This window comes from Betta splendens, chromosome 7 (genome assembly GCF_900634795.4).
Source record: "Betta splendens chromosome 7, fBetSpl5.4, whole genome shotgun sequence".
NCBI lineage: Eukaryota > Metazoa > Chordata > Actinopteri > Anabantiformes > Osphronemidae > Betta > Betta splendens.
In genome coordinates this window covers 5,548,068-5,571,398 of record NC_040887.2, presented here as the reverse complement: position 1 = coordinate 5,571,398, position 23,331 = coordinate 5,548,068, and the positions used below count along the sequence as shown (strand labels likewise).

Genomic DNA, 23,331 nt, shown 5'->3' with positions numbered 1-23,331 from the left:
ATAAATAGAAAAAAGATAAAAACATTCCACATCTGTGCCTATTGGGACTTCACTTCACATTGTCTGATATCATGTCTGTTTTCAGGGTTAAAGCATCTATTATGGGAGTAATACTGAGATACGACGTTTCATTCAGATTTTACTTTCTGAATGCAAGTATTTAGTCACAACAATACTACAAACCCAGGAAATGCTGTGGCAGCACTGGCAAGTGAATGGGAAGAGATTTCTAGAAGACAAACGAGGAAAAATAACAACAATGATTCCAGATCAGCCATGATATGACATATGACCTCTGGTACAGTCATAGCTCATCTAGAGGTTCAACCACGATGAGATGAAGCTGGGGAGTTTGGAGGAACAGTCAGTGGAGGAAAGTGGTCCGTCTAAGGTGAGTCTGGTCTGAGTGATGGGCTGAGAAGTACTCCGCCGGCATTGCATGGTTATGAATACACTCAGAAGAAGAAAGAGAAGAAAAAGAACAAAACTTGTAATAGTATAAATATAACAACATGACATGATTTCTGTCATTTTGTGCCCAACTAATTCTGCACATTTAAATAAGGTCATACCTTTGGAAAACTTAGGAGAGTTTACATAACAAGAAAAAAAAAGAGTTCAGTCATTCTGACAGTACAACATAGAATCCCAGGCCCGTTCAGAGAACTGTTTCTGCTGGACTGCTACATGTGTATTGTTTTGTACCAGCTGTGTTTTGCTAATAAAGTTGAACTTTGAACATTTTGGCTGAATTTAGTTCAAACAGGTTAATAATGAACTGTTTGTAGTGCAACAGTGCTCGCTGCAAGGACATTTTCTCTTTAGCACAAACAGAAGAATGTTTTCAAGCAAACGTTATCAGCGTCCACCCATTCAAAAGGATCTTTGCATCTAGATAAGAGGATAAATAAGATTTATTGTAAAGAAATGTCTTTGCTGCTCTATTATTTTTTCTATTAAACTTGACCTTTAAACTAAAATATTCATCACACTCTAAACTGAAATGTTCCAACAAGTTAATAATATGTTATATTTGCATCTGATAAGAGGCTATGAATCATCACATTATGCATTTCTTACAGTACCTCTATTATGTGTTAGGACACTTTGAACACAGCCTTGTGTTGTATATTGGGGATGGGCTGCAGCAACGTGGCCGAAAACATGTTAGCTACTGCAGTAGCTTTCTCTGAATCTGTCTGACCTGCCTGGGTGCTAAGGCTCCATCTGGTTTCACCTGTCACTCGTTGAGTCTTTCTGATTCATCCAGCAATAAAATACTTCACTCTGTTTAAATGTGCAACCATTTCTAGATGAACCAGGCTTTTGTTCAGCTGGGACTGACTCCAGGTTCCTTCAACCCTCTGAAGGAAATTAGGTCTTCAAAGTTATTGTGTATTGTAACAAACGTTTTCAGCGTTTATTGATTTAATGGGACTTTAGATAAGAGCCTGTTAATCACCGTGACACACTGTACTAATCTCCACCCAATGAATTGTATCACACTACGCAATAAAGCATTGTCAACTCCCAACCATGAAAAACTGTATATAAGCACAGGAGTCTACACCTGGAACTTCACTTGTCTGAGTCCAGCAGCAGAGTGACCAGCAGCATGAAGTGCCTCATCGTCCTGTTGGCCCTGGTGGCTTTCTCTGAATGCATCATTAGGTAAGTCTGACGAGACTGGAAGAAAAGCAACCTGGGGAAGATCTGAAGACCTTAGACCATAATGTGAAGAACTCTGTATATGATCTGAAGACCTTAGATCGTAATCTGAAAAATTTAGACCATGATCTGAAAACTTTAGACAATGATCTGAAGACTTTAGACAATGATCTGAAGACTTTAGACCATGATCTGAATAATTTAGACCATGATCTGAAGACTTTGCTCCATGTTGTTCTGATCTATTGCACGTTTCCAAGGCACATGAAAGTCAAATTTACTTTCTGATGGATTCATGTACTGCATGAAATGCTGAAATCCACGGATTTAATTCTTTTTATTTAATCTTTCATGTGCAGGATGCCACTGATCAAGGGGAAGACTGCCAGAGAAAACCTGAAGGAGAAAGGATTATGGGAGAAGTACAGGACGATGTACCCATACAAGCCAACAGTGAAGTTCATCCAGACCGGTACCGAATCCATGACCAATGATGCTGATGTAAGTCCAGACGAGAGAAAAATGATTCTTGGTTAGTGTCACTGCATGGTTATATTTTCCTGTCATGTGCTTCCAGTTGTCCTACTACGGTGTGGTCTCCATCGGGACCCCTCCTCAGTCCTTTAGCGTCATCTTTGACACTGGCTCCTCTAATCTGTGGGTGCCTTCAGTTTCCTGCAGTAGCGAGGCCTGCCGTGAGGATATTTGTGTTAAGCTAGCACAAGTCATACAAAAATGAACGTTTATCTTAATTTAGATTTGGGGGATTTGTTCTGATTCCTTTCTCTGCAGAGAACCACGGCCAGTTCAACCCACAGCAGTCCTCCACCTTCACATCCAACGGCGAGTCTTTGTCCATCCAGTACGGCACTGGCAGCATGACTGGGTATCTGGGCAGTGACACTGTTCAGGTAGTGATGTCCAGCATCAAGAGCCCAGTGCAGGTATGTGGGGGTTGAACTGTGACTTACACGTGTCCTGTGGTTCCAGGTTGGTGGCATCTCTGTGGCCAACCAGGTGTTTGGACTCAGTCAGTCAGAGGCTCCCTTCATGGCTCAGATGCAGGCCGACGGCATCCTGGGACTAGCCTTCCAGTCCATTGCTTCTGACAACGTGGTGCCAGTTTTTGACAACATGGTCTCACAGGGACTCGTGTCTCAGCCCTTGTTCTCCGTCTACCTGAGCAGGTGCTGATGCCAGATGGAAATGTTCTGGTCTGAAGAACTGTCTCTGATAATAAATGCATGTGTGACATTGGTTATTCTCTGTGCAGCAACAGTGAGCAGGGCAGTGAGGTGGTCTTTGGGGGGGTTGACAACACGCACTACACTGGACAGATCACCTGGATTCCTCTGACCTCTGAAACCTACTGGCAGATCCAGATGGACAGGTTCCTCTAACTACATCACAATCTGTTGTCCAGTGACAAACGGGCTCCTGGCTTGACCTCCTGCCGCTCCTCTTCACAGCGTCACCATCAATGGACAGACTGTGGCCTGCTCTGGAGGCTGCCAGGCCATAATCGACACTGGCACCTCCCTGATCGTTGGCCCAACCTCTGACATCAACAACATCAATGCCTGGGTTGGAGCCTCAACGGACCAGTACGGAGACGTGAGTCATGGAGTTTTCAGTTTTTCAGACAGTTAATGGTCTCTTCAAAAATACTGAGGATTGATGAATCACTTCATCTGTAAATTCCTGCTGTGACATAGTCTTAAAGTAAGAGTGTGGCGTTCTTCCCACAGGCTACCGTGAGCTGCCAGAACATCCAGAGCATGCCTGAAGTCACCTTCAATCTTAATGGAAATGCCTTCGCAGTTCCTGCATCTGCCTACGTTTCCCAGGTCAATAACAGAAATTCATTTCAGCACTCTGATAAGGATCTTGGGAAGTTAATTCTTTGTTATCTTTCCCACAGACCTCGTCTGGATGCAACACTGGCTTTGGACAGGGTGGCACAGACCAGCTCTGGATCCTGGGAGACGTCTTCATCAGGCAGTATTACACCGTCTTTGACTCCCAGTCTCAGAATGTTGGTCTGGCTCCATCTGCATAGAAACAAAGACAAATTTCTAATTAATTGTAAACAGCAGTTTTCTTTCATTAAAGTGACTAAAAGATTCTTTGTGTCTCATTCTGAATGTGGCTTTTGCAACTGAGATCATACTGTACATGAGTAAAACGTCTTTAGAGTCACCTTTGCTGTTGCACGGCCACATCTCAGGGATAAGAATCATTCCGGTCTTTTCATCAGCCTTAAGAGACCTTTTATCAGAAAACATCTGCAGACAGCTGTTTTGTGAAGCGTGACAGGCCGACAATAGCATATTGAGCCACCAGGTTTCGCCTGAGATTGTAATCTAGAAGAGGCTGATAAAGGCTTGCGCAGACACAGGGGAAGATAACCTCATGACACGAACTGACAGCTCCCCTGTTATCTCAACCAATACAAGAATATCAAGTTAGGAGGTTGGAAACGCAGAAAGCATCATGGTAACAACACAGATGCATTGCTTTAATCTCAGCAGACTGAGCACAATGTTACTGATGTGGGCCAGGACGTATGTCTGGAGTGTGGGATGCTTCTTAAAGGGTTTGCCACACAGCCAACAGCCTGTCAGCTACAGCATCATCATGATGTCAGCACCCTGGCAAAGCTGTGGGCCATGGGCTAAAGATCACTACTGTATGAGGAGTAGCAGTGTTCAGAAGGACAGTAGGTGCTGCAGTGGCAGTGGGGTGTCTGCAGTGCAACCAAACACAGCACTGACGCCGTTAAAGGTATTAATATACTGCATTGAAGCAAGCGACACGGAGGTGGAGTCATGGCAGGACTCGGCAACAACCGGTTAAACCACCAGCTCCATGTGGTTGAATGTTTACACCACAAACCTGTGCTCTGCGTTTTGTGTGATTATCAGATAACACCGTCCAACGTGGAACATGGAAAGTTTCAATATCTGAACTAATCAGAAACTTTCAATGTCATATCTGTAAAAGTCAACATATTAAGTGAGCAGCATATGGAATAAATGGAACAAACTCATGTGTTGGACAATAAAAGTCCTCTGACTAAAGACTCTAGAGAGTGGAGAAAGTCATTTCTACAGTGTTGGTGACTCTCTTTCGTGTTTTACAGTTAATTTTAATTACAATGTTATTATGATAATTATTGTTTATTTTTTTAACATGCACTAGCGGGTCAACTTATTTTGTTGTTAATGTCACATGTTAATTTAAAATAAAAATATTCTGATTCTGAGGCTGTTTAAAGGCGAACAACAAAGATTTTTACAGTATGTTTTAGAAAAAACATTTCGAACTATGCATTAATTTTAACTTTTAGACTGTAATTACTTCAACACATACACACAAGTCAAAGGTTACAAAGTCGGCTGGGTGTTGCTGTAGCCTCAAGGTGAACCAGGCGCTTGTTCAGCTGGGATCAACTCCAGGCTCCTTCAACTCTCTCAAGGAAATTAGCTCTGCAGCATATTTGTCTGTTCTAGCAAAGGTTTTTAACATTTAAAGATTTAATAGTATTTTCCTTTTAGATAAGAGCCTGTTTATCACATTTTACTAATCTCCAGCTGATAAATTATATCAAACTACGCGAGCGTGCATTGTGAACTCACAACCTTGACATTTTGTATATAAGCACAGGAGTCTACACCTGGAACTTCACTTGTCTGAGTCCAGCAGCAGAGTGACCAGCAGCATGAAGTGCCTCATCGTCCTGTTGGCCCTGGTGGCTTTCTCTGAATGCATCATTAGGTAAGTCTGACGAGACTGGAAGAAAAGCAACTTCGGGAGGATCTGAAGACCTTAGACCATAATGTGAAGAACTCTGTATATGATCTGAAGACCTTAGATCGTAATCTGAAAAATTTAGACCAAGATCTGAAGACCTTAGCATGTTGGCCCGTTAGGTACGCGCCTGTAAACCTCAAGCCTATTTTCTGGGGTCTTCCGGAAAATGGCATAGCCATGTTAAAGATGTGTATATCTTTGCAACCATGAGGCCTATTTGAATGCTTTTAGTGTCATAATGTAGGGGAGACGTTTAAGATGTGGTTAGAACTGAAAGAAATAGTGTGTTACTGATGCAATGTTTATGAACAACAAAAAATGTAATTGTTCAGTTCTGTCTGAAGACAAATACACTCTCAGGATGAATATATATGTTAATAGAGACCTCAAAACGTCTAACCTCCATATAACCATAGCACAATTAGTGAACATTAAGTCAGCCAAAAGACGGTTTCGATAAAGTGAAGCAGGACAAAGTTATAACAATTTTAATAAGGACAGTCAGAATAAGTTCTTGGTTTTCTGGATTGGATCTCTTGTAATGTGGACTATAGCACCTATAATAACAATCTATGTGATCAATATATTCAAATACCAGTTATTTATACCTATCTGACTAAATATAAACAATTTCCAGACATCATCCACTCTGTCCACATCTGTCACATTTGTCCACCAGAGGGCAGGTGTCTGTGTGGCCATATCTTTGCCTAGCAACAACTGACTCTGGCCAATGAGGTGTCATTTTACTCATTAGAAGTTATGCAAATGGCGTAAAAACTCCAACAAGCTAGCGATTAGCTAAGCGTTCATCGTTCGACGCGCATAACTCACCACATGTACTGGTTAGCACTTTTTGGCACAAATCTTTAGAGTCAGTAGAATCTTACCTTTCAGTTGAGCCATAGATAATTAGGTATGGATAAAGTACTGGAGCATAAAGCTATGAATGTGTCGTGGGTTAACAATAGCAGCTAATGACAGGGGGTGCTGAATGTTATCGGTTATTGTGTTAAGCTTTTTGTTTTTTAATGAGGCTGTCTTTGATACACCTAAAAGACATTTATATAGTCCTGTTGCCCATGCTCTACTGTTTAATTTGATGTTAGGCATGTCTTTAGTCAGTCAAAGGGACTGATTTTTTGTTTGAAATCAAAAGTCGAAAAAAAAACGAGCCTTTTTTTCATTATTTCATTTTTAACATGGTAATGAAAAAACGAATAAAGCTACTTTTTGACATTTCGTTTTATTCATGAATGAAAATATTGGATTTTAAAACACTGTCTTCAAGCTGAAATCGTTTTTTGTTTTTACGTTTTACTAAATCACGAGAGTCGGAAATTGATCTGAGCTCACTGCCATTAGCAACTTCCCTGCCCCAGCTAATACTGATTACCTTAACCAGGTGTGTTTATCCAATCAGCAGCTAACTGTCACACCTAATCAAGGTAATTAGCAGAGAGAGTTGGAAAACCAGCAGGACGATAGCTCTCAAGGACCAGGGTTGGACACCCTTACCTTAGTCCATGACCTAAAGACTTTGCCCCATGTTGTTTGGATCTATTGCACGTTTCCAACTCAGCCGATGAAAGTCAAATTTGCTTTCTGATGGATTCATGTTTGAAATACTGGACCTCCACAGATTTGACTTTCTGGCCTTCTGTGTGCAGGATGCCACTGATCAAGGGGAAGACTGCCAGGGAAATCCTGAAGGAGAAAGGACTATGGGAGAAGTACAGGACAATGTACCCATATAAGCCAACGGTCAAGTTCATCCAGTATGGCATTGAATCCATGACCAATGATGCTGATGTAAGTCCAGACGAGAGAAAAATGGTTGTTGGTTGATATTGCTGCATGGTTACATTTTCCTGTAATGTGCTTCCAGTTGTCCTACTATGGCGTGATCTCCATCGGAACTCCTCCTCAGTCCTTTACCGTCATCTTTGACTCAGGGTCCTCCAACTTGTGGGTGCCGTCAGTTTCCTGCAGCAGCCAGGCCTGCCGTGAGGATACTTGTGTTATGCTGTATGTTTTATACAAAATAAACGTTTCTCTAAATTTAGATTTGGGGGATTTGGTCTGATTCCTTTCTCTGCAGAGAACCACGACCAGTTCAACCCACAGCAGTCCTCCACCTTCACATCCAACGGCGAGTCTTTGTCCATCCAGTACGGCACTGGCAGCATGACTGGGTATCTGGGCAGTGACACTGTTCAGGTAGTGATGTCCAGCATCAAGAGCCCAGTGCAGGTATGTGGGGGTTGAACTGTGACTTACACGTGTCCTGTGGTTCCAGGTTGGTGGCATCTCTGTGGCCAACCAGGTGTTTGGACTCAGTCAGTCAGAGGCTCCCTTCATGGCTCAGATGCAGGCCGACGGCATCCTGGGACTGGCCTTCCAGTCCATTGCTTCTGACAACGTGGTGCCAGTCTTTGACAACATGGTCTCACAGGGACTTGTGTCTCAGGCTATGTTCTCTGTCTACCTGAGCAGGTGCTGACGCCAGATGGAAATGTTCAGGTCTGAATAAGCGTCTCTGATGATAAATGCATGTGTGACATTGGTTATTCTCTGTGCAGCAACAGTGAGCAGGGCAGTGAGGTGGTCTTTGGGGGGGTTGACAACACCCACTACACTGGACAGATCACCTGGATTCCTCTGACCTCTGAAACCTACTGGCAGATCCAGATGGACAGGTTCCTCTAACTACATCACAATCTGTTGTCCAGTGACAAACGGGCTCATGGCTTGACCTCCTGCCGCTCCTCTTCACAGCGTCACCATCAATGGACAGACTGTGGCCTGCTCTGGAGGCTGCCAGGCCATAATCGACACTGGCACCTCCCTGATCGTTGGCCCAACCTCTGACATCAACAACATCAATGCCTGGGTTGGAGCCTCAACGGACCAGTACGGAGACGTGAGTCATGGAGTTTTTAGTTTTCAGAACCAGTAAACAAACATCCAATTGTCCACATTAGTCATCTAATATGTGACATTTTCCCACAGGCTTCAGTGAACTGCCAGAGCATCCAGAACTTGCCTGACGTCACCTTCACTCTCAATGGAAATGCCTTCACAGTTCCTGCATCTGGCTACATTTCCCAGGCCAGTAACAGAACAGCAACAAAAATGTCAACACTCTCATAAAGACTTTGAGAAGTAAATCCTGTGTTAAATCTCCCACAGACCTCCTATGGATGCAACACTGGCTTTGGACAGGGCGGTTCTGACCAGCTCTGGATCCTGGGAGACGTCTTCATCAGGCAGTATTACACAGTCTTTGACTCCCAGTCTAACTATGTGGGTCTGGCTCCATCTGCATAAAAATAAAGACATTTCTTTTTATTAAAGAAATATTAGCATCTAAAACTTTCTGTGTGTTTATTAAAGTCACATTGAAACTGACACAAATCCAGGCATGTGTATCATGTGCTCTCCCACCAGTGCTCACATCAAAACAAATATACTGTATATAATATTCATCGTGTGGCTGTCAGGCATTTATTCAAATATTTCAACCTCGAGGCTTTATTGAGACATTTTTAAATGGATAAAGTCTGCAGTGGGCTGGTGTACAGCCATCTGTGTTTTGTGTATCTTTATCAGATAACTGCCCGTGTGATAGTAGTTCATACCTTTGGAAACACACGGAAAGTTGCTACTGTACGTCAACAGTAAACAGGAACGCCGCACAACTAATCTCCTGATCTACAAGTTAGCACCTTAAAGCTACAGTGTAGAAGATTATATCAATTATTTTATGAACATATGAGAAAAATTCTATTTGCTTGTTAGTGTTAGAGTTTGCAACCCTGAGTGTATTGCATTTCTACTGTAGTCAGCTGCTTTTGTGACCAGTCTCCATCTGAATAGTAAGTGGTTTATAGGTCACACATGCATTTACAGGGAAATGTCTCAATAAAATATTTGTTATATTCCAGCAAATGTGTCCATTGGTTTAGTTAGATATTTGTGTGTGGATATAAAGCCATTTATCACCACTTTCGTTATGGCCAGCTGATACTCGATACCGTGCTACACAAAAGGGCACGTTGCCTCACCACCTTGACGTGTTGTATAGAAGCACTGGAAGCCTCGACTGGAGCTTTACTCTGGTCCTCCTCTCACCCCTCGCGTTCTGCTCTGAAGGCCTCATCAGGTGAGTCACCGTGTGCTGCGATAAACGACACCAGCACTGATGACTGGTTTGTCAGCTACAGTATGATGAGGGAGGATTCGTGTTTGTGTAAACCGCTCTCAGTGTTCGCTCTTCACACTCAACCAGGGTCGAAGCTGGATGTGTTGCATTTGCTGAGAACGTTATTATATGTACTCATTATTTCTGAACCTTTGGACTGTGAATTATTAAATTCCAAAAAATCAACAACATCAATGCCTGGGTTGGAGCCTCAACGGACCAGTACGGAGCCGTGAGTCATGGAGTTTTCAGTTTTTCAAAACCAGTAAACAAACATCTAATTGCCCACATTACATCCTACAGGCTACCGTGAGCTGCCAGAGCATCCAGAGCATGCGTGATGTCACCTTCACTCTCAGTGGAAATGCTTTCAATGTTCCCGCACCTGCCTACGTTTCTCAGGTTAGTAGGACCCCATTGTAACAGAAATGTTGTGAACACCCTCAAACTGATTGTTATGTTTGTCCCACACAGACCTCTTATGGATGCATGACTGGTTTTGGACAGGGTGGCTCTGAGCAGCTCTGGATACTAGGAGTGTTTATCAAGCAGTATTACACCATCTTTGACAACCAGGCTAAATACGTGGGTGTGGCTCCGTCTGTACAATAAACCAATATTACCTTCCTTCAGGCCTTGGAAGCTTGAAGTATGAATAAAAGACATTGTAGTCTCCTCTCTCTCTCTCCTTGTGTTTGTTTCTCTACATCAAATCTTTTAATGTCTAAAAGCATAGCTCATATTATATACATATTACACAAACCACCACCATCACTACAAAAAAAGTCTTGTTTCTAGTTTTCCAGTTGCTTAAATGATTTTAGGCTTCTCGTCACAAGATGAAAAAATGAAAAGGAAGTTCATCAGCTAGAAGACAAACACGTTCCTCACATTGAAGTCAGTCCCTTCAGAAATTTAAATGTGTGTAGTATAATTTATTATATATGTTTATGGTTTAATGCAGATACACCGATACACATCCTATTCTGCATCAATCTGTCTGTCTGTAAAGTCCAATATCATCATCAGCAGTGGCTGTAACACAAACATATCAATGCAAACTGTTTAGTTTTAGTTTACTACATTGTTTAACAACATTAAACAATCCAAGTTAATTAGAAGAACCTGTGAACTTTATGGACACATCATAGAATAAACAATCAAAAATATTAACCACTTCATATTATGCTATTGTGCTGAAATCATCGTGAAACCTTTTTGTTTAACCTTCACACCTTACATGGACTGATTAGTACAAACAGTGACTAAGTGACACAGGCTACTTCCCTCTGACGTCCCTGCTGGATGGCCAGTGTGGAGTACTCCACCATCCCAGCATGCTCAGCGTTCCAGGTGGGGCTGGGGGCCGCTGCTTGGGTTTTGTGCCTCGGCAGGTTTTCATAGACCTCTGCTGGTTTCTGCTGAGCTCTGAAGTCCAATGTTGTGTAAACTACGCCGCTCGTGTCCTGTGGGAGACAAACTCTTTCAAGGGACCCTGTTGTGTAGGAGGTCTGGAGCACAAACACTCACTCCGGTGACAATGACTCACAGACGAAGTTCCTTGTTTAGCGCTTACCAGAGTCTGTTGTTTCAGTGACTCACGCTCTGTTGCTCCAAATTTGTCTGCAACCACACACACACACACACACACACACACACACACACACACACACACACACACACACACACACACACACACACACACACACACACACACACACACACACACGGGAATTAATCTTTGGCGGTGCTCATATATATGTGAGAATCAGCTTAAAACCTCTTTACCTGACTGTTTATGTTTTGCATTCAGTCTGAAGCAAACAAGACCAATCACTGATGCGACCAGAGCCATCACTGTAATGGACACAATAACTGCTAGCGGGAGGCCAAAGCTCCAGGACACTCTAGCACAGACAGGACACACGAGTCTGATTGAGCTTTTCAGCTTCATGCAGAAGACACTGAGCTCTGCACAGAATACCTGGGGCTGTCACCGTGGTCCTCTGCCATCGCAGGTCCACTGGAGGCTGGGGTGGTTGTGGCGGTGTTGGTGGCCGTTGTCACAGGAGGCAGAGATCGGCTGTGGTGAAATGAAGCTTCTGGGTAATGTGAGAATATTATGCACCGTGAGCCTCGTGAATTTATGGCTGCAATAACAATGTGCTTTGTTTTGCACACCAAAAAGGAAATAACACAGGAAAGTCATCTGTCAAGGAAACGTTTATCTCGTGAAACTGTAATGACCAATTTATCATGTGTTCCTGGACAAAATAGAGCTTATGGCACAATAAACAATTAAAGGATCCCATTAATGAAAATATTAGAGCGCTTACCTGAGACCTCCACATAATGGTCACTGTAGATGGGGTTAAAGGAGCCCAGCACAAAACATCTGTAGTAGCCTCCATCCACAACCTGCACGTTTGATATTTTGAATTCGATCCAACCATCCTTCTCGGTTTTGGTAACTCTCCCTCTCAGTAAATCACAGGTGTAGCCAGTGCTGTCCAGGAGTCTGTAACATCCTCCTGGATAGAGTTTACAGCAGGACTTCTTATAGCTATTGTAAAAAGAAGGGAAAGCGAGTTTCAACAAAATGTCTTCAAACTCGTCAACCCTCTGCTGCCCCTTCAGAAGAGAGACGTCTGAAAGACAAACAATATTTTTAAAAGATCATTACAGGCCAAGGAGAACAGAGAAGAGCTACATTAGTTTCTTCATACCTAACAACAGAAGAAAAAACACAGAAAACCTCATCTTCAGTCCGATGCTCCCAACAATTATTTTTAGCTTTCCACTTCTTTTTAGAGGATTTGTGGCTCCTCCTTGTCCAGGAACAAAGAGGAAGTTACACTGAAAAACAAACATCTTGCCAGTGACATTTTCACAAACATAATACAACACATGTACCAAAATAAAAGGAAAAAACAGGACATACTGTAAGCACAATGTTTACACAAAGTGATTTATTTGGTATCAGCTTTCAGCTTATTATCTCTTCATATTTACAAATCAAAAACATATTCTCCTTTAAAGAACAGAAGACAAATGCAAAAATGTTTGTACACTTCAATATTCAATAAACACAGGGTTGTAGCATTCTACTAATTAACATATTATAGATTCAAAATAAAAACTCCTGGTTGAATTGTTCTTTTTAGTTAGAATGTTCAGATAGATACATGATCTAAGCCTTCGTGTTTTTGGCACTGTCTTACTAATTGAAGCATTTGAGGCACATAAACACAAATTTTTTATGACAGACCAACTCTTAATTGCCAGGCCTTGCGCATGATTAAATTAGAAACAATAGGAGCAATAATCTAAATTTACAAAACGCTGCTGATCTTTAACAGTGCAACCATCACCAAGCAGGAGATGATGATTCAGTTCCCAGGCAGCTATATGCATAAATAGGTTGAGGTCACTGTTCGCATCAGTCCAAAGTCTTTTTATTGGTTCTGTTCTGGGAGGTTTGTAGCCTGGTGAGCTTGAAAAGCCATTTATTCCCCTGTGAAGGTAATGACATCGTACTGGATCCCCTGCTGCTGCAGCTGCTCCAGCTGTTCAGGTGTAGCTTCAGTGTAGACTCTCTGAGTCTGGGCCATCGCTGCATCTGCCACGGCTACACAAACACAGAAAGGCTTTGGGTTTAATTCCTTGTACATATAACTACTACTGTAGTTTTGACGTATATCTATCTCAAGATTTTTCATCATACATTTTAAAAAAGGAAGAAAAACATATATTTCATTCATTAATAACACCTAGAAGCCTAACCTACATTTGTGATGAACAATAATTACAAAGGGAGCATTTTTAAAGTCTGCTGGTTCCTACTGGCAGATCCAGATAGACAGGCACAAACATAGCTACATCAAAAAAACAACCTAAAAATGAATAACATCAGAAAATTATTTTCTGTTAGCGAACTGACCTGTGACAGCAGTGTGGGCAGCACCTTCCAGATCCTCAGGATTCACAATCTGTTGCTCTGAGCTAACAGGCAGGTACTGGATCTGCCCATCATGACTAACAGCAATCTGAACATGTAAAAACATGAAGCAGTGAGCTTTGTCAAAACAAAAACCTCTCACATAATAGAATAATTGCCTTACCTGTTGTTCCTGCAAAAAGTTCCCATCATGCTCATACTGGATGATCTGACCATCAGGTATCTGTGGGACAGGAAGAGCAGGCAGGTAAAATATACATCATTACCTTCAGACACAGCACGACTCCTCTAAGGAGATCATACGCTTACCTGTATGTGGTTGCCGTCAGCTACAACTACCTGTACATATTCTTGAGGGATCAAGTGTTGCACTCCGTCCTGTGATATGATGTACTGAACCTGGAACATATCAGAAGTAATTGTACAAATTTAGAAAAGAAAATTAAAGGTTCAGGCTCTATTTACATACATAGTTTTTATGGTACACCACTGAAACTGATAGAATGGTGATATTTTGTCAGAATGGTAATATATATTTTGTGTTTATAGAGGACATAGTGGGGGGTGGCGTCATACTGGACTGCATTACATATACATAAGTTTCAAGTTTTACCCTAATAAAAAAAACATTATACATGCCTTTTAATGTTATATATTCCAGCATGACGTCACCACCCTGACCTCATGACCTCAATAAAAAGGGATATCTTTGAGCTGCTTTACTGGATCATTTGGAACTGTAAGTGAATAGTAAAATATGACATGGAATCTTCAATCTCTTACCTCAGTTACCTGATTTTCTTCTGTCATTAGATGTTGAACAGTCTCCCCATCTATGGTTGTTATCCGCTGAATGTAGGTGCCCTCCTCCTGAAGATTGTACACATTAATGCCCTTAGCTATTAAAGCATATATAAAATAAAAAAAGGAACAAAGGCTCATACCTGGTCTGATGCTTGTTCTTGAGCTACAATGATGTGCCTCTTTCCCAGCGTCTGCAACTGCTCAGGTGTGAGGACTGTCTGGTGTCCCTGGAGGGCTGGTGCATGCATGCACACACATTGCAAAGTGTTTAGAACATAGAAACCAGCTAAATCTGGAGATCTGGTATTTTTTGCACACACTGCTGCACAGTGTTTCTTACATTGTAATGTAGCCAGGGCCTCCTCGTCACTGTTGACTATGATGGTTTGCTGAGGTGTGGCTGCGCGAGTCTTACGAGTAGGATGATCCTGATTGTGGAGACGCTCCATGTGAAACTTCAGATGACCATTACGGTTAAACCTAAAGTATTTGATTAGATTGGAATAAACTTTATTGTCATTACACAACTACAAGGCAACGAAATGCAGTTTGGGTCTAACCAAAAGTGCAGTAGGCAGCAAATTTACAGATTTAATATGGTTTTCTATTAATATGTGTGCAGATAGTGTGTACAGTATGTATGGGAAATACGTACGTAGGTATATAAAAGGGCATAAATGTTACAAAATGAATAACTTTTTCAACTAAAAGGATACTGATTACATGGGAGTTCCCAGTGTAAAATACATTTATCACAATTGTACAAATGATGATACTGATCTACTTATGATCCCACCTTTGTCCACAAAGTTTGCAAGAAAAGGGTTTCTCATTGGTGTGTGTCATCATGTGCCGGCGCAGGTCTTTCTTATTCTTGGAGGCAAAGCTACAGTTTGGACACTTGTGAGGACGAAGGTAAGAATGTTGCCCCATGTGAGTCTAAAATAAGAAAAAAGAAAAAGTCATAGTAGTTATGAGAATATATGTAAAAAGTCACCAAATCTACAATACATACATGTCACACATAATGCACAGAAAAAAAGATGATAACAGAGGTGAAAACTCTACTGTCCAGATCTGAGAAACTCACCTTGACCTCAGGCCATGAAGTGGAAGTGAAGTCACAGTCAGGACACTTGAAGGTGTTAGGATCCAAGTGCGCCCTCTTGTGGTTCTCCATGTCAGAGCGTCCATGGAAAGACTCCATGCAGATTCGACATGAGAATCTCTTGGTGCTGAGACTGAGAGAGGTCTCTACAGAGGGCGAGGCTGGAGCTTCAGTGCTCAGCTGACCCCCCAGCCCCCCCACAAAAAAAACAGTTAGATAGGGGAGATACTAGATAAACATGTCTATATGGAAAGGTTAGAGCTGATAGTCACCTCAACTTGTTGCAATACACCATCAGGCAGTGCTGAAGTGATGTAGTACTGGTCTCCTTTCAGACTGTCTGACCCAGACACCTCTAAAGCCTGAGGACTGCTCTCCTCATTACTACAAGTAAGGTAGTTTGACTTTAGACGGATAAGATTTGGTACATGCATTCACAAATCATTCTACATTTGAACTCATTCTTATTGAACAAGTTAGAATATATAAATAATTTTATATATGTACATTTTATTATGTTTTTCTCCAATTCAAATGAGACTACATTTAATAGATCACCTGTATCCAGGGCTATGAATTTCCTCAGCGGCTTGTTCAACCACACTAAAGTTCCCTCCGCCATCATAGGCTTCTATGGCAATCTGGGTGAGCTCTCCTGTGTCAGAGGTGGCTGCCTCATAAGCCTCTTGTAGCACTGTCTCACCATTTTCTGACACATGGAAGGTCACAACCTTTTGGGCCTGGCATGGTGTTACTGCACTCCATGTGCCATTTTCCAAACTCTTACCATCTGAGTTCAGCACGGCCACCTGAGAAGCAACATAAACATGACTCCCTGCATGCTAATCCTAACGAAGTGGCTTATTTTGCTAGGTAAGAGTACCAACCTGTAAGGAGTTTCCAACCAGTTCCCGGGCATTGCTCATATTAAGGAGAAGGTCCAAGGCATTCTGGGCCGAAAGATCACTGGATTCAGCTAAAACCCACAGAGACAGAATCAGCACTTATTGTGGCATACAACAGTTATCAGTCACTATAGAAAATATCATTATCGCATATACTAGCTCCCCGGCCATGGCGCAGTGGTTAGAGCCAGGTCGTTGTTTCAATCCCCTCAAAGAGGGAAGGGCATCTGACGTAAAAACTTGCCAAATCAACCCCTGATGGGATAAAGCCGAAAGGAGTTTTCGATTATCTCATAGAACAGCTGCTCACCTTGTTCATAGATGATGGTGGTGTTTCCTAATGCATCCTGGGACACTGAGGCATTTTCAATCCCCTGCATAACTTGTAATGTAGCAGAATCCACTGCAACCTGGTGAAGGTTAAAGCTTGGTAAACTGGTGCGCCACAGAATAGAACGCTGAGCCAGAAAAAGTAAAAAACAGACTCACAATAGTGCCCTGTAAGTCCTCTGCATTGTCGGGTTGTTGTTTGAGCTCCTCTATCTGCTGGAGGGTGAAGAAGGGCTTGCGTCTTCGCTTCACATTCTCATCAGGGTGAGCCACAGACCACTGCTCAAATGCCTCAGAATGGCGACACTGCACATGCAGACGCAGGTTCTTCCTATGCTTGGTCATGAAGTGACACATATCACAGGAGAAAGGCTTCTCTCCTGGAGCAGTTCATAACAAAATATGAAAGATATTTCATATGCACAAAAAACACAGTCACGGTCACAATATGTGTGTTCACTCTGACCTGTGTGTTTAATGGCCAAGTGGGACACAAGAAACTCCTCCTTGTTAGTGGAGTATTTGCAGTAGTCACACTTGAAGGGCCTGTCATTAGTATGAGATAGTTGGTGGTTCAGCAACAGCCTTTTGTTTTCACAAGTGTGGTCACAAAACTCACACTTGAACCTGTAAAAAACAATTCAAAGGATTTTTATTATAATCATACAAGTTTACAGCAAAAATAATTAATAAAAGATTCTAGTACTGACTTGCTGTCTCCAAGACTCTGAATGTGGGTTAGTAGGTGCATTTTAAAAGTGTACCGCTTCTTGAAGGATTTGCCACACTGCAAAGCCAGACACAAAAGTTCAAAGAGTGCAATTTCTGTAGGCATTGTCACATTTATGTTCAACAATATCCAAAACTACTGTTTTGCACCAGAAGTCCAGACTAGAAAATCTAGAAATTTAGAAATTAGAGAAAGAAGGAGACGCTAAATAAATTGAGTAAGCTCAGCACACAAGATCTTTAGAAAAACATCTTCACAGGCAAACAATATGTCTAACACACAGTATGTCCTACATGTATTAAACAGTTTTGTGTTAACATTATAGTAATATCAAGAAAAGCATAATGTAATGTAGTTTTGTAACCTTATCACACATATGTGGCTTCTCAGAACTGTGGGTCTTCATGTGTTGGGTCAGTCTCTTTTGCAAGGGGTAAACTCTGTTGCACACAGGACACGGGAACTCTGACACCTTTGGCACCTGCAACAATCAATAGCCAAAACCCTGAGAAACTGAATGTCTAAGCTGAGACAACTCATATTTTAAGACATAAATTATTCTGTCAATTACATAGGTATATTATATAATAAATGATCTTACCAATTCTGTCTTCCTTTTCCTGTGAAATGTTAAATGAAGATCATTAACATGAGAAAATTCAGTACCAATATCTGATTATCCATGAAACATGTCTATAACAAAGTAATAACAATGTACTGTTGTGTGAAGAACTTACTTAACTTTGTTGTGAACTACTGAGTGGCGAATGACATCCTTCTTATAGACACTCGTGTAATCACATTCCTCACACTTGAACGGTTTGGTGCCCTCGTGATTGAACATGTGTTCCTTCAAAACAGCCCACACAAATTTTCGTAAACAAAAGTCAACTTAGGTTAACTAGAAAGTTGCATCCTCTTTTACTGACCTTGAGAGAAGACCAGCGCTTACAGCGATAGTTGCACTGGAGGCACTTAAAGAGCTCTGGATCGTTGCCTTCATGAGAGTCAACATGGAAGCGCAAATCTTCTTGAGTGAGGAAACGCGAGCCACAGATCCAGCAGTTGTGAGGTCTCAGGAGTGGTTTGAGGGATTTATAATATCGGCTGTAAAATTATGTAATGAATTATGAATTTAATAATTAGGTTGATGTGAAAATTATCCAATACAAAATGTATTGTATTTTAGTAATTTAATACTTACTTTCGATTCAAATACTTTCTATACTTCTTTCGAAGAAAACGCTTGGAGGGTCTACCTCGTTTCCTTGGGAAGAACTCCTCCTCTGGTTGAGTGTTGGAGGATGGGTCTTTGTTTTCAGAGTCTGATTGGCTTATTGTGGTTTCAGCATTGTCTCCATCAGTGGCTACAGCAGAACCACTGTCTAACCCAGAAGAGCTTGCCTCCTCAGGAGCACTAGCATCAGTACTAACCCTTGTTTTTTTAGCAATGCTTTCTGCTTCTGTCACAAGCACATAAAAAAACAGAATGAACAGTTACGTGATGTTTTGGTTTGTAACAAATGCTCTGTTGTGCCGTGAGGTGCTGTTTTTCATTTTTCTCTGCTATAATTAAAACTAACCTTTGTTGTTGTAGCCTTCTTCTGCTGAGCTATATTTTACTGGACGGCCAACCTTACGACGAGGGCGCCCTTGTGAGGAAGAGGAAATATGAGTTGGCTTCTTCAAAAGAGCAGGTGGCCGTCCTTTGGAATCCTCCTCAGCTGGATTATAGTCACTATCCTCTAAGGAACAGAAGAGCAGGACCACAGTAATGTTATGATTCTTATTCATTGAATTATTTGCTGACTATGTTGACTGACTGATGGTTAATAAAAACTGACCTCCAGGGTCATCAATCGCACCAGCATCAACAATATCATCCTCCTCTTCTTCTGCATGTTGGGGCTCAGCAGCTTTCATCTTGGCTGCTTTCCTCTGTTCAGCCTCCTCCCTCTCTGCCTGGCGACGAGCCAATGTCTCACTCTTAGGGGGTCGTCCACGCTTACGCTTCTTTGAGATGTCCCCTAAAAATCCAACATGGTGCAAAAAATTAAGTTAAGACATAAGTTAGACAGGCTACAAGCAAAGTGATTGCTCAATTTGATCATAATCACCAAGTCACCTGGAGGTTTGAAGTGTTTGTCTCTCATGTGGTTAATGAGTGTGTCTTTAGAGGCACTCTTGTATGGACACATCTTACACTTGAACTGCTGTACAATAACCACTTCCATCATCTCCTCCAACTCAGCTAGATTTGGTGGTCGGTCTCCAGATCCCTCTGCTACTGTTGAGGTCTCCATCTGCCCTACAAGTCTACCTTCATCCTGAGATCCCTGGGAAACCTGGGACTCATCCTGGCTAGGTGAGCACTGTTGAGCCAATTCGGGTTCTGGATTGGCAGTATATGTCCCACTACTACTAATATAGGTCCCCGACTGGCTCTCGCTACACTCCAGTGCTTCTGGAAGCCCAGCCGAACCTGCTGTGTCTGCCAGAAGGTGGTCTGATGAGGAGCTGTCATCGGCGTAGAGAGAGGCCTCAGGGCCATTTCTGCTCTCCACGTACCGGGAATGTTGGGGTTGCTGTTGGGAGTGCTGCGGCTGATCTGGATCCTGGTTCTGCTCATCATCATCATCATCATCATCCCGTGCTTGGTATTGAGAACAGCCAGGCTGCTCAGAGTCTGCAGCTGCCACACATTCTCCACCATACTCAGCCCCATACTGACGACTTGTCAGGCTTCGGTGGTCTGCGCTACTGTCAATGTAGCTGCGTGAATGATGTGGCTGCTCTCCATCATCCACTGCACACTCAAGATACCCAGCGCTGCACTCCACCACATAGTGACCCTGACTCGTAGGGTTTGAATCAGCCCCACTGCATTCCACATATCCAGGAAGGTCCTGGTCACTGTTATCACCGCTGTAATCAGGAAAGCCTGACTGGGAGCGTGTCTGGTCAGGTTCCTCAACTGAACATTCCATATAGGAAGATGAAGACTCCCCTGTCTGGTCTGGACCATCTGCACTACACTCCATGTACTGGGAGGGGTGGGAGTGTTGGGGCTGGTCAGGTTGGCTGCTGCTGTCCTCTGGGTAACCTGAATGTCCAGGCTGATCATCCAGCTGGTCAGGTTCAAGGTTGCTCTGCAGGTCTCCCTGCTCCAGACAAGTGGATGTGGGGCCTTCAGCGAGACCCTCTATGGCTATACGATTAGAAAGGACTGAAGATGACATCTGGGCTACCATGGGAGCACCTATAGCAGATGAACAAATTTATTTTATCAATCATGTACTGTAGATTTAGTATACGAAACTATTAAAAATAATTTGTCTTTAAAATATATTAAAATGGAGGAAGACATAATAAATTGAATTGTTAGATAATAACCCTTACCGTCATCTGGGCCTTGTAATATCAAATACTGTGTTGTTTCTGCTCCCCCATCCTCTGCACTGGTAACAGCTATGCAACCTGATAGACAAGCAGTAGATATTTGCTAAGTTAATGCACAAAGATCAAAGTGACAGTGTTAACGGTGCTAATTCTAACACAAAAATATAGAATATCATTTAAAATACCATTCATGATGTCAGGACCAATGGTAGACTCTATGATTTTGTCAATGGCAGACCCAAGGTCTGAAGAGGTAGATGCAGTTGAGTCAGAGACAATCATAGCTCCATCAGACACAGCACTGGAGTGGACCAATACTTGGGCTGACTCAGACACCAGCACTGACTGAGTCACCGTGGACACGCTGGACACGCTAGTAGACTGGGCCACAGAAGAGGAGTCTGGGAGGTGGACTGATGAAACTCGGACATCTGTACTGGAGCTGGTTTCTGGGATGAACACCTTGACAGGCAAAAGTAACATCAACAAAGGTTTAAGACTAACCTTTGCTTTTGTGTTTAGTGCAAGCATGGGTTTGTGCCTATATGTACAGATCGCTAAACACTTACAACAAGTCCCTCAGAGCTCTGTCCTACATGGCAGTCGGACTCTGGAGCCTGTGCATGAGGGGCAGCAGCATCACTGCTGTCTGCAGACATTGCCTCAGAAGACTCCACACCCATGCCACTTTCAGACGGCTCCTCCATCCCTGAGGGACCTGCATCACTGCTGCTCTCCACCTCATTCTCCTCTGAATCCATAACTACTCCTAAAAGAAGAAAAAAGGTCAACAACAATTTTGAATTTACCATTTTTGAAGCATGTGCTGCTTTTTTTTTAAATTAAGTTTATTCTTATCCCCATTACGCCTCTTATATGCGCCACTTAAAGAACTGTTTTTTTAGGACATCCAATGCTTAGCATATGCTATTACGCTAATAAATAAACTGATAAAATGTGTAATAACTTCTAAAACAAGAGGTATGTTCCGACTTTCTCACCTTAGATAAGCAACTGTGTGGCTGTAGCATGCTGAGAAGGGACTTTTTAGGAATAAACTATAATGTTAATGATGTAATTACTTCTGACTTAAATAGAAACCATTAGAAATACACATCAGGCTCTTTGTGGTTTATTCTTCATTTTAGTGTGATTGTGATCTATTTTGTGTAACTTGTTATTTGTTTGTAAATTAGCCATTAACAGTTTTGACATACTGACATTACTGCAATTTACAGACATTTATTGAGCACGTTGAGTTTGTGATCAATCGCTCTGTGATAAGTGCCAGTTCAGACAGTTTAGGAAACTGTGCATAGTGTAATAGTCGTTCATGCAGCTTTCACAATGCAACGCAAGTTGCATCCCAACTAACAAACTTTATCCTCCCTCTCACTGGCAACGTCTCGTTAATGTGAGGGACCCTACAGTTAACGCTTTGCTGATAATAACAGAAACTACTGAAGTTAGTTTATTATGTGATGTGAGATTCATTTCAAAGGGAACTAAAGTTAAGAGGCTCGGGGTCAATTGCTAATGTAGCTAATGTTAGCCTTTAGCTTGCTAACTAGCTTTGTATTCCAAACATCATTATTGTGAGGCGCGTGCAGCACCACTACGGCTAATACTATGACAGTGTGCGGACAGGCAAACATGACGTTACGAAACACACATTTTTAATGAATGTTTCCCAGGGACCACGTCGTATGTTGCAGCCCCCAAAGCAACGTGCGCTAGCCGCTTTCAACGGGCCTAGCTGCCCTTCATCCTGCCTGCTCCGCGTCGCCATTTTACACCAGCGGCCGTTTTCCACTCAGGCATTCTGAGAGCTCTACTGGGGACCTCGAGGGCCTCAGCTGCCGCAGACCGTCCGAATGCTGTCCCTGAAGAAAATGAAATCATTTCCCCTCGCCGGTACCGCAGTCCTCGCGCTTTTTTCTTACCGTGTATTTTCGAGTAGAGGGGCTCCCTTCAGTGTAGAGGCGCTAAACGGGACAACAATTAGTTACCGATAATTCTTGGCTCATTCTAGTCGGGCGCCATGAGTCTCTCCTTGCTTCCTGTCTTAGCAACCGGATCTTATTTTTTTTTTTTTTGCCAGACTCGATTTTCGGCAAATGTTGACACAGTTACCTATTGACCAATTCATATTTCAGACAGTTTTTAAGTTGTATGTAGATATATATATCTGGTAAATGTATTTTTTGTAAGTTACGGTGGACTATTGTTTTACGAGGAAGGCGTATTACGCAACTGGATGCGGAGTAATATGCACGCAGGCTGAGGTCATTGTTTAACGTCAGATAGTGAACGCTGTACTCTCGGTAACTCTGCTGTCATGGTGTTTTTTTTACTCCAGTGTTTTATTTGACAATAAATTTATAAATGAGACTATAAAGTTAACAAATTGAT

The 23,331-nt window shown here is 42.3% G+C and overlaps 4 protein-coding genes across 7 annotated transcripts; 2 read left to right on the top strand and 2 right to left on the bottom strand.

Annotated features, from left to right (window-relative positions):
* Positions 1–322: 322 nt before the first annotated feature.
* On the top strand, positions 323–3,792 carry LOC114859225 (pepsin A-like). The gene is made up of 10 exons (XM_029157216.3): positions 323–391; positions 1,556–1,671; positions 2,028–2,169; positions 2,246–2,363; positions 2,461–2,579; positions 2,659–2,855; positions 2,942–3,058; positions 3,138–3,282; positions 3,417–3,515; positions 3,590–3,792. Exons 1-10 carry the CDS (start codon positions 338–340, stop codon positions 3,725–3,727), a joined length of 1,245 nt encoding a protein of 414 aa, XP_029013049.1. The 5' UTR covers positions 323–337; the 3' UTR covers positions 3,728–3,792.
* Positions 3,793–5,315: 1,523 nt separating this feature from the next.
* Positions 5,316–8,856, top strand: LOC114859226 (pepsin A-like). Its single transcript, XM_029157218.3, has 9 exons — positions 5,316–5,445; positions 7,152–7,293; positions 7,370–7,487; positions 7,583–7,701; positions 7,781–7,977; positions 8,064–8,180; positions 8,260–8,404; positions 8,494–8,592; positions 8,674–8,856. The coding sequence occupies exons 1-9, from the start codon at positions 5,390–5,392 to the stop codon at positions 8,809–8,811; spliced, it is 1,131 nt and encodes a 376-aa protein (XP_029013051.1). The 5' UTR covers positions 5,316–5,389; the 3' UTR covers positions 8,812–8,856.
* Positions 8,857–10,404: 1,548 nt separating this feature from the next.
* LOC114858472 (uncharacterized) lies at positions 10,405–12,556 on the bottom strand. Its single transcript, XM_029155751.3, has 6 exons — positions 12,412–12,556; positions 12,022–12,333; positions 11,670–11,787; positions 11,474–11,592; positions 11,262–11,308; positions 10,405–11,151 (listed from the first exon to the last, which is right to left on the bottom strand). Exons 1-6 carry the CDS (start codon positions 12,554–12,556, stop codon positions 10,951–10,953), a joined length of 942 nt encoding a protein of 313 aa, XP_029011584.1. The 3' UTR covers positions 10,405–10,950.
* A 78-nt stretch (positions 12,557–12,634) lies between these two features.
* znf335 (zinc finger protein 335) lies at positions 12,635–23,213 on the bottom strand. Of its 4 annotated transcripts, none has more exons than XM_055510174.1 (28): positions 22,592–23,213; positions 21,489–21,688; positions 21,105–21,381; positions 20,920–20,997; positions 19,646–20,779; positions 19,365–19,547; positions 19,104–19,265; positions 18,725–18,983; positions 18,450–18,627; positions 18,258–18,370; positions 18,122–18,140; positions 17,885–18,001; positions 17,501–17,577; positions 17,257–17,417; positions 16,950–17,170; positions 16,771–16,870; positions 16,443–16,531; positions 16,114–16,364; positions 15,828–15,939; positions 15,538–15,735; positions 15,244–15,386; positions 14,788–14,927; positions 14,588–14,682; positions 14,427–14,513; positions 13,953–14,042; positions 13,807–13,866; positions 13,626–13,731; positions 12,635–13,313 (listed from the first exon to the last, which is right to left on the bottom strand). In XM_055510174.1, exons 2-28 carry the CDS (start codon positions 21,678–21,680, stop codon positions 13,192–13,194), a joined length of 4,764 nt encoding a protein of 1,587 aa, XP_055366149.1. In that variant the 5' UTR covers positions 21,681–21,688; positions 22,592–23,213; the 3' UTR covers positions 12,635–13,191. The 4 variants fall into 4 exon arrangements, with proteins under 4 accessions (XP_055366149.1, XP_029011575.1, XP_029011576.1 ...); XM_029155742.3 differs by having other exon boundaries at positions 22,863–23,213; XM_029155743.3 differs by having other exon boundaries at positions 14,436–14,513; positions 22,863–23,213.
* Between the last annotated feature and the right edge of the window lie 118 nt (positions 23,214–23,331).